We start from the raw sequence: 11,299 nt of genomic DNA, 5'->3' as shown, positions 1-11,299 counted from the left end.
CGAATTACCAACGAGCAAAAATCTTTCAGTAATTACGGATGAAATAATCCTTCAATAATTACCGATGAAGTTTTTCGTCTTCGTTGGTACAATATATCAATAAATGAAGTCCCACTTTCTAGTGCAATAGACTTTATTTTGCACTCAATAAACATGCCAATAAAATTGCAATAAAACAACAACAACCTCACAAATTTTGTAATTTTAGTCAGGAAACCCAAACAAACATTACAATATCAGACAAACATAAAATACAATACGTCTAAATAATTGATTGCAATACAAACAAACTTCAATAATAGTATATCTACATGTAATGTATCTAGACTATATTTTAAAAAAACACGTAATATGTAAAAACAAGTCCAAATAATCCACATAATCATATAATTATTTTATTTTTCTTGAGGGTGTTGTTGATGAGGTGGGTGGGGTTGTAGTTGGACTGGAGGGGCTGGACTGGAGTGGGTTTCTACTGGGATGGTGTTGGATTAGACTGATGTTGTTGAAGACGAGTTTGGGCATCAGTGGCAAGAATTTCATGACTAGATTTTGGAAGCTTTGAAATTTGCGGCTCAAATATTCATAAGTCTAATCACATGTTTCTAGTCTTTGCGTGAGTAAGTTCACGACCTGCTTAACACTAGTGGAAGAATATGGTTGGTCCTTAAGGATACCTCTTCCAGCACTATTTTGTACCCTTGTCTTATGCCATATAGGCTTCCTTTATCTTTTCCACCAACAAAGTCAACCAAGCATTTTGTCCTAATGATGTATTTTTGTGCATAATCATCATTATGTTTCCCTGAGGCATTAGCATATGACCCTTGCTATGATCTTACTGTGAGAGTCTACTTTAAAAAATGGAAGAGAATGTATGAAAAATGAGAAGAAAAAAAAACAAGTTTTCTCTAACTTATTTAAAAAATAAATAAAAGAGAACATGGCAAGAGTGAAAGATTAATAGAATATGTGAGACAATAAAGAGAACATAAAAAATATCTCAATAAAATTTCTTATTCTTTATTATATTCAATTTTATGTTTTATTATTTATTAACATTAAATGTTATATTTTATAAAAAAATAAAAATCTTTCTAATTTAATTTCTATCGATATAACATATGTTATATATATTTTTTAAAATTCTGAAGATATACCTCTAAAAAAATTTACAAATTTTGGGGAGTCATGGTCCCCTAGGACCAAACTAAGATTCGTCTCTAGTGTTGAAGATAGTGCACATCTCGAATAGGATAACCAAAGATAACTAAAAAGATTTAGAAGAAAACTAACACGTGGTACTAGCTCACATAAATAAATATACTTATATAAATATTAATATGTAATAAAAATTTTATAAATATGCAACTTATACATAATATAAAAATTCTCTTTTTATTATACGTTTTTATAGACAACATAAATAATTTCACACTTAAATTTTTATAACACGTATAAATTGAATTTAATGCGTGAGTAATCAAGAACAAACACTATTTATAATTTGCTGTAACATAATATAATGATTTTGTTATTGAGTTAAATAACAATTTTTTCTTTCAAAAAAAAATAGAAATATGATTCCTTATAATAGTTGAAACAGTTTAATTTATACACAATATCACTATAAAACATTTCAAACGTCTAATGAAATTTTAGAATGACAATAGCAACGGGATAAGGTGAGACGAGTTTCGCTATCTCATACTCATTTCTGTAGAAAAATTTGATCACATTCACATATCCAAACTCAACGGGTATCAAACTTTTGTCTCATCCTCATCCTCTGAATAACGGGTATAATATCGTACTCATATCCGTACTCATTTTCTTACTACTTCAATATTAATTTTAATTAATTTTTATAAAATAAAAAAAAATTACGGTAAAGAAAACATAATATTATAAAATATTCAATACTAGGAGGATGATTATTATTTTTTATATCAAATACTTTGAAATAAATTATAATTGTTTACATTTTAGATTAGAATACCAACTAAAATTTTTTTAGAACCAAAACATTTATTAAATTTGCAAACATTAATGAAACTTAGTTGATAAAATTTAAAAATATTTTTTAGAAAATATAAAAGAAAAAAATATTCAAATTAAAATATATTTTAAATGTTTGTTTACTTCAATTTTTTAAATTCTAATGAATTTTTTTTAATAAAAGTTATAATACATCACTTGATCAAAATGACGCAAAGAATAAATAATAAACATAATAATAAAATTTTGACATAGATATTGTATATTTTGAACTTCAATATATGTTGGATGGTGATAAAAAAAATTTATGACAATTACATTAAATTTTTATATTGTATTAAATAAAAGTTATTTATACAATTATAGTGAAAAAATTACATTATGATTGATAATGAGTTAGAAAATAAAAAATAATTAGATAAAATATATCGAAATAGTATTCTACATGATGAAAATAAACAAACAAATAAAAATATTAAAAAATTAACAATTGTGTGTCTTTGAAACAATTTGGAAACTATTGAAAAAAATCGCACAAAGAAAAACAAATGTATAATTAAGAGTATGATAAGATGAAAAATACCTTAGAGATCTAAGAAAACTTTTCAAATATCAAAATATATACTTAATGGTTGATAAATAACGAAAGTTATTTTACCAAAATAAAAGAATTATTTAAATGAAATAAAAATTAATAATAATAGTAAAGAGTTTTTTTTTTTTATATTACTAGTAAATGAAATGTTTATGCTATTAAACACTTAAATTGAGAGCAATAAACATTTTTATGTGAAAGAAAAATACACAATAAATATAAATATTAAAAAATAATATAAATATTCAAATGTGAGACATAAAATTTTTTAATTGACATACATCATTTTAACATAATTATATAAAATGTTTTGATAAGATGAAAAATATATTGGATATGCAAATGAGTTTCATGACAAACCAAATAATTAGAAAAAATAAAAAGTATATATATATATATATATATATATATATATATATATATATATATATATATATAAGTGTGTATGTGTGTATAGTTACTTAATTAATTGTAATTATTTAAATAGGGACGACAGATATGGCGGGATGAATATTATAGCGGGATATGTACATCCCCATAGTCATCTTCATACTCAAATGAAAAAGTCATGAATTTTCCATACGCATACCCATACCCAGTCAATGCGGGATTCTCCGTTAAAACGAAGACGGGTTCAGACAATACCCACGAGCACAAGAATATTTAAAAACCGAGTGTATATGTATGTAAATTTAAAAAATATATATTACACAAATCAATTGAGTTTATTAATTTGAATATATTGTATGCATAAAGTATTTTATTATATATAGTAATATAGGAAGTTTAATTTATAATATCCTATTTTAGTAGTATAAAACTAATAAAAGAAAACATTTCATAATAATATTCAAGGGGAGATTAACAAAAAAGAGAGTATATTAATATAGTCATTTAAGAGTTCAGATTATAAAAATATTTATTAAACAACATTGATCCTTAAAAAGATCCCTACATTGAACATACTAACCACTTATACTTCTGTTGCAATCTCACAACTCTATCTACAAACTTCTTATTGTCTCTAAACCTGCATCTTCAATTGCCCCCACCATAATTGTCCCCACCAGAATGGTGACAATCACAAAAGAAGCAAACAATACAAGACCACAAAATGCAAGGATAAGCTAGTATACAAAAACATTTTCATAAAACCATTTAAATCATATCAATTATAAGTCATACCTGGACACACTACAATAACTCACATAATTGCACACTGGCAGCTAACACTAAACTCTACTATCTTGATACATGCATTTGGAATCAGAATCACTAAAGACTTACTTTTGTGCTGACCTCTATTGCTCTACAAATCCATTATCAATGGGTTTCACTCTATTGGAAATATTTTAATATAATTTAAAAATATATATAATTAAAATATTATCCTATGATTACTAATATTTTGATGGACTTTTAATTGTAAGGTAAATGTTATTTATGATTAGCAACTATATTTTTATTACAATATTACAATTTACTCTTGTGTCTCCCTCTCCTATTTATAAATACCACCTAGGTGCATGAGAAAATACACACATCAAACACTAGAGTTTTCTTAAAAGTGTTATTCTTTTCTTCTCTATATTATCTCATAAAATGGTGGTGTTCACAAGGTTCAATGATACTTCGCTGCACTCGATCGATTTAACGGGTTGTTGTATCTTGGAAGAGGAACGCATAATCTTGTGTCTTGCCCTGTACAGTGGGGACGTTTTCTCTTTGAGGGTAGTGTTATGTCTGCCTCAACCCAGACTATTTATACTCCTTCCCTCGTTTAGTTTTTATCAATTATTGTTATAAGAATTGTTGGGTCTGATTAATATTCTTTGATTCATATACATGTCAATATTATTGTTATTCTAATTATTATTATTATTATATTTTTCATATTTTTATTATTATAGTGTTATTTGTTTAATCATTTTTAACAGTTAATCTATCATGATCATTAGTGTGAATGATCATTAGAGTTTCAGGATGTCACCTTACTTCAATCATTAGTCCAACGCATACATTAAAGTAACACCATTATAAAATCTTCCCATTACGGTTCCACAACAATACTTTCACAATCATATACATCCTTAGTCACATTTTCATATTAGCATATCAATAATTTCATCTCAATCAATTCATATATTACACAAAACATATCAAGTCAACTATCAATATACCAACACATCATTCATGGATAATTTCATACATCATATTTTCATAATTGTCTCAGTCAATCACATATTAAAATCAAAAATTAAAACAACACAAGGTTTCGCTTCTGCGAGATCCTTGTCACTTGAGCAACATTTTTACAAAAAATAGAACAATGAAACATTCTCACTTGGGCAAGAGATTCTTTCCTGAACGACATGGGCTCTCGCTTGAGCGACAAAGTTGTCGCCTGAATAATAATTTAACAGAGACAAAAAAGATTACAGTGGTTTTCTTGCTTGAGCGACAACTTGGACAGATAACAAAGTGAAATTTTGACTATTTTCGCTCGAGTTAGACTTCTCTTGAAAAAAATAGAAAATTTTCACCCTATTCTCAACATTCAACATTCCACATGAAATAATTTATTTTTTAATATAAAAATATAAGACTGTAAAGTTAATTAAAATTAAAATACCCTCAAATATATTTTACCAGTAAAATAAATTAAAAACTATATAAGAGTATCATATAAACATATTTAATTTGATTATTTTATATTTATAAATAACTTATAATTTCACTCAATATTTATGACATAATAAGTGAAATTTTAAAGTGCTTTCAGCTAACAATCACAAACTTTCAACTACCAGTTAATTTCTCATGTTACAACTTCTAAAGATTTAAGCTATTTTTTCACTGCTTATGAGTGCAAAACAAAAGACAATTTAAGTAGATTTCTCAATCCTAAAATGGTTACAACTTGTTCTTACAAACGTCGAATCAATTAATTATTGATCAACTCAATTACCCCAACTAATTTCATTGTTTCACTGCCTTTCCCCCATATACTAACGTGTTTGGTGCAGCCATTTTTCATCCAACTTGGTCAACAAAATAAATTAGGGTTATTTGCATTTGTGCTTCTCCTACCTTTATGAACATAAATTAGGTTTTCGTTATTTTTTATGGCAGAAATAAAGATAGGTCCTCAATTTGACCTTCATATAACCATTTATGTCAATTGCTACAGTGTTGTTAAAAACATATACATTAAATTGCATTAAACGTATATTTAATGCATTTGAATGAAATAATATCTACTTTTACATTTATATGAGAACAAAATTCAAACAAAAACCTGAAAGGCAAACCGATTTAGATTAATGAAATTTCCATTTTGAACAAGATCATCAATCAGTTAGTATTATAAAAAGACATTTCAGGAATTTCCATTTTTTTCAGATAAACAACTTAATTCAGTGTGAAAAAAAAAATATTTCTCTACCACTTTTTACTTCGGCCAAAGTGTTTAAAATAGAACTGCATAATTAAAATGAAAACATCATTTTTCAAAAGATGTAAGTCAATGTTGCCAAATGTTCTCACCAAATGTTTTCCATAAACTAGCACTGTTCATTCTGAGATCGGGTTCATGCGATTCAAACTTCAGATTTGAAGTCCAATTACAGATGAGAGAAAAAAGTGAAAAGAATTAAATTGAAGTTTTAAACACGAATAATGTTCACCATTGATAAATAGCAGATTTAACCAAAGTAAATATGTTTTCCAGAACCAGAAATCAGATTCATTGAAGTGAAATTGGAATATCTATGAACCGTGTTCAACAGAGAACATGGGAGATCAATGACCCTTAACGATGTGAAATTTTCAAATGGTATCTTCAAGCAGAGATACATCCAAAACTTAAAATATCAGAACAACATTCCAATAGCTCAGATAGAGGATCCAAATTCCTCCCATAATTATCATTTCTTGAAAATTTGGTCCCCAGAAGAAAACTCTAACCGGTTGCAGACATAAAATTTAGATGTGCTTCAGCACACACATATGTACATCCCTGAAACTGGAGTAGCAAATGCTAAACAAACACGATGGAATATCAAATTGCATGAGAGAAGACAGAAGGGATGAAACAAAAACCGCTCCCTATCTTAAAACAATGCAAATTACAATGGCAAAAGCATGACAGGACAAGGAATAAACTCAGCAAGCAAATTTGCATCTATGTGCTTTGTATGAATTGCTTCCATGCTAATAACTACCAAATCCAAGTTAAGGTCATCAGCAACATCACCAATGATAGCCGTTGGCTTGCTCCCTTCACCAAGCCGCTCTAGCAAGTTATAGTCCTTCAATCCACCTGTATTTTTATCATCAAACACAACAAGTAAATTGAACAACAATTGCCAAATCCTTAATTGTAGTTCAACTTTATGGCATCAATATGTTATCAAAATTGATGAGAATAAGACTCCAACACCCCTTATATTATAATGACTTCAATCTACGTGAAACTCTTATACTAGCTGTCTTGTATATTCAACATAATCTTAGATGATCGATCAAGTGTTCAAAGATGGTGCAGTCAAAATCCAAATTTTAAGAAAGAGCATTTTACAGCAATTCTTATATAATAGTCATTCATTGCACAAAAACACTAATCACCAATACATTGCAAATTTGCTATACAACAAACATTCAAATAAAATAATCATACTGTTAAGAGGAAAGTTTTCATAAAGACCATTAAGAGCAATTCATTTAAAATAGTCATACCAAACCTTCCATACAAAACACCCGAACAATATGATTACACTATAAAGTAATGCTCACAGAGTAAGAAAATATAGTATTGTGCTTTGCAGGGTATCAACAGCCAAAATGTAATAAACTAAACAGAGAAAATAGCTATTACAGACCTTCAGATAGATGCCAACGGATGCTGGATAGTTGAGCCTCATGCTCAGGCAGTGACTCTTTCTGCTGTTCATCAATAACTGCAAAGCATAAAAAGCGCATAAACCCAATTGCATTTTATGTTTAGTTTCAGCTTAATTCTAAAGAAACAGTATCTGAAAGTGCCTAAAGAATAAACTATTTTCCCAGATAAGTTATAATTCAAATACACCCCCCTACAAATCATGCATAAAAATAATGTAAGTCATTTTCCCCTTCATAAATTTAACACAACAACCCCTATGCTTGGGAGTGTAAATTTGGAGGAGGAGGGAAGGAAGGGTAAACTTTTCACTTCGAACAAATATTCTCCAATTTTTTGGTACTTATCCTTCACAAGAAGTCACCCAATTCAACCTGGACAAAACCTAACAAAAATAATATAAATCTTCTAATTCAAAAGAGAAAAGTTATCCTCATATTTCTTTCTCATGAAAACCAACCGTAGGTATGCACACAAGCACATGCCAAGTTACAATAACATACCCACAACTGTAATGTCAGCTCCATATTTTTTAGCTAAAGCCGAGGTGGTTGCAATGGCCTAATAAAAACATACCAACCCCAAGTCAGCACTTGATGAACAAATGCACAAATTAAGCCAAGGCCAAAAATGAAAAAAAAAAAAAAAAAACTGAAGTGCATCACAGCTACCCACTTGTTTTGTACCCTCAGAGAGGTAGGGATTCCTATCCGTAATGGGCAAAAGCAGATGCTTGAATTCCGTGAAGGCATCACTTGCCACACTGACTTCGGGTTCCTGCGGCTTAGCCTTGGCTGAACCGAAAGCAAAATGCCGAAATTAGCGATTTTTGAGAAGAGAAAACCATTGAATAAAAAGAAGGAAAATTCTACCTTTTTGAGCGATCCTTCGGAGCCTGGGGAATAGTGAGGGGTTGTGAGTTTTGGGGCGGAAAGTTGAAGAGAGGTTTAAACAGTGTGAGGAAATCGACAACGGTGGGTTGGATATGGGAAGTTTTGGATATTCGCAGGGTTCAACGGGAACTGCGAGCGGGTAGTGAGCGAACGCCATGGAATGGAAGAAGAAGAAGAAGGTGGTGGCGGTAACGGTGGTTGCGGTAAAGGTGGTGCTGAGTTCACGGTTCAGTGCAGATTGGGGTTGGTTCCAGAAGAATGAGACCCCAACAACATCGTAAAAGTAAATTATTATTAATTAAAATTAATGAAATTAAATAAAAAGACATAGCTCTATGGGAAGAGATTGATAGCGTGGATGTGAGGTACATGCAGCAAAGTGTAGCGGCGCCCTATGCTCGAGCCACCTGTTACCATGGTCACCACCAGCACACTGTTTTGGGAATAAAAAATATTTTTATTGAAATTTATATCAGAAATACAAAGAAAATTATAGTGAAATTATAAAACCCACATGTTACAACTATTTTATACACAAAACTCTCATCTATCATTCTTATTAATAAAAATCTAAAAGCTTTGCTTAAATTTTAGAAGAACAAAATAATTTAAATACAAAATATTTATTATTAGATTAAGATTTAACTAAATGATAATTTGAAAAATTGTAATTAAACCCACAATAAAATTTTATGGTTTACTATTCAATAAATTTATATTTTTCGATTGAATCTTTCGGTTATTAATAGGGCGACATGATTGTTACTCGAATCATAGATATGGTTGTTAACATGACTATTTTTCGTAATATTTTCATTTAGTATATTTACCTTGTTAATTAAATTATTATTTAAAAAAATGATAAAATATATACTTTTAAATATATACAAGTATTCACATTTATCTATGAATAATTTTTAAGTAAGTACTCTATGAGTAACGAGACAGGTAACAACTAAATTTTTTTGCTATAGGTCGGGTTGTGGATAGGCACTCTTCGTACTCGACATGATTAGTTGTCATCCCTGTCAAGTATTAAACAATTAAACAAAAATGTTAGACAATCACATAAACATATAATATGTATTTACAATTCTCCATGAATCATAACGATACATTTTTCATCTATAATTATATATAAAGTCAATTCTCTCTTTTGTGTCCACATTTCATAATTTCTATTTTACTATTTACAATATAATTATTTGTTAAATTTTTAGAATGAAGGGTTACTTTTACACTTTTTCTATAAAACTTTTTATCTTCTCTCCTTCTTTTATTTCTTATTGATCAACAATTATTTTCTCATATTTTCTTCATTTATTTCACTTTATTTTTAATAAATATAAATTTATTTTGTATATTAACTTAACATTACAATATCATAACCTACTAATATAATATCATGCATTTTTTAAAAAATGTGTACACATATGGCACCTATGTTTATGCTAGTAATATATAAAGTGTTTTCAATAATTCAACAGTTGTGAGATCTATACAATACAAAACTTATATACCTATGCATAAGTTACACTTTATCTGACCATCAAGAGTTTCATTGCTTCACAATCCTCCTACTTACTATTCTCCACTCACATATAACATACGATAATCCTAAATGGAAAACCATAAATAAACAAAAAAATTAGGTAAGCAAACAATATTTTATACCATCAAACTATATCAGCAGCTCTAATAGGTATTGTTTATCCCCTATCCCAATCAAAATCAGTATCATCTCAGTTTAAAATAACCATTAAAAGCCAAAAATACAATACAACTTATATATTCATCATTGATACTCACTAACGAGATACCAATTCTACTACAACTATGTTCAATACACAAATAACTCAACCAAGCAAATTGAAATCACCCAATCCAACCATTACATCAAAGATCAACATACACAATTTAAACAAGAATAAAACTATACAAAATAATATTAGCACCCTTTATGCAAGGCGAACTCAAGGGTAAAATAAGTAAAACACTCACTTCATGTCTCTAAAGAAAGAAGACTTTATTTTTTTCATTACTAATATTTCTCAATTAAATTAATTATAAAATAATGTTTAAGACAAAAAACCTCAATTTCTTTTTTACTAATATAGCCCTATTAAATTAATTATAAATTTGTGTTTAAGAAAAAAATAGCCTTAACAAATATTTTATTACTAATATAGCTATATTAAATTAATTATAATATTATGTTTGAGAAAAATAAGTAATTAAATTATTATAGTGTTTGCTATTTTTTATTAGTATTAAAAATGATAATCAATGAGTTAAAACATTTATGTAGTAAATTATAATTTTGTTTATGAAAAAGATAATGATTAATTATATTTATTCTCTTATAATCGATTTGGATTGTATTTTGTTATCTATGTATGACTTCTCTTGCCAATCCTTCTTTTCTTATTCTAGAGCATTTTTATTTTCAGGGTTTTGACATATTACATTCCTTGAATCTCATATTTATCCATGCGTACTAATTTTTTCATCCCCATTATTTATAGTTAGTATGTTTTTTCTTTATAATTGTGTTGCTGTTGTTTTTATTTTCTTTTAGATTTTCTTAAAATTAAAAATGCATTTCTTTTACCTAATTTTGTTTTTCGGTACTTTTCGATTTACGAGTTTCAAAAGGTTTTTTGCATATATTTTGATGATAAATTGAAATTATTCTACAAAATAATTATTAGATTATGGTTTATTTTTTTGGTGAATAATAAATTAATTGGAGCATAAGTTGGGTAAGTAGAAAAATAATTTAAGTTTAGGAGAGAAAAAAACTTATTATCGAGTTGAGAAAAACAATAATATTTTTAATTATTTTTATTATTAATTAATCTTAAAATAACTATACATGTTTGTTGTAAGGCCCATTTAAATCTGTTAACTTTT

The 11,299-nt window shown here is 28.0% G+C and overlaps 1 protein-coding gene across 1 annotated transcript; it reads right to left on the bottom strand.

The window, feature by feature from the left end:
- Positions 1-6,482: 6,482 nt before the first annotated feature.
- On the bottom strand, positions 6,483-8,689 carry LOC114176248. The gene is made up of 5 exons (XM_028061222.1): positions 8,366-8,689; positions 8,169-8,287; positions 7,997-8,054; positions 7,474-7,551; positions 6,483-6,914 (listed from the first exon to the last, which is right to left on the bottom strand). The coding sequence occupies exons 1-5, from the start codon at positions 8,541-8,543 to the stop codon at positions 6,721-6,723; spliced, it is 627 nt and encodes a 208-aa protein (XP_027917023.1). The 5' UTR covers positions 8,544-8,689; the 3' UTR covers positions 6,483-6,720.
- Between the last annotated feature and the right edge of the window lie 2,610 nt (positions 8,690-11,299).

The sequence above is a fragment of the Vigna unguiculata genome, chromosome 3 (assembly GCF_004118075.2).
Source record: "Vigna unguiculata cultivar IT97K-499-35 chromosome 3, ASM411807v1, whole genome shotgun sequence".
Taxonomy (NCBI): domain Eukaryota; kingdom Viridiplantae; phylum Streptophyta; class Magnoliopsida; order Fabales; family Fabaceae; genus Vigna; species Vigna unguiculata.
Note: the sequence above shows the minus strand (reverse complement) of the source record. Positions and strands in the feature narration are given on the sequence as shown.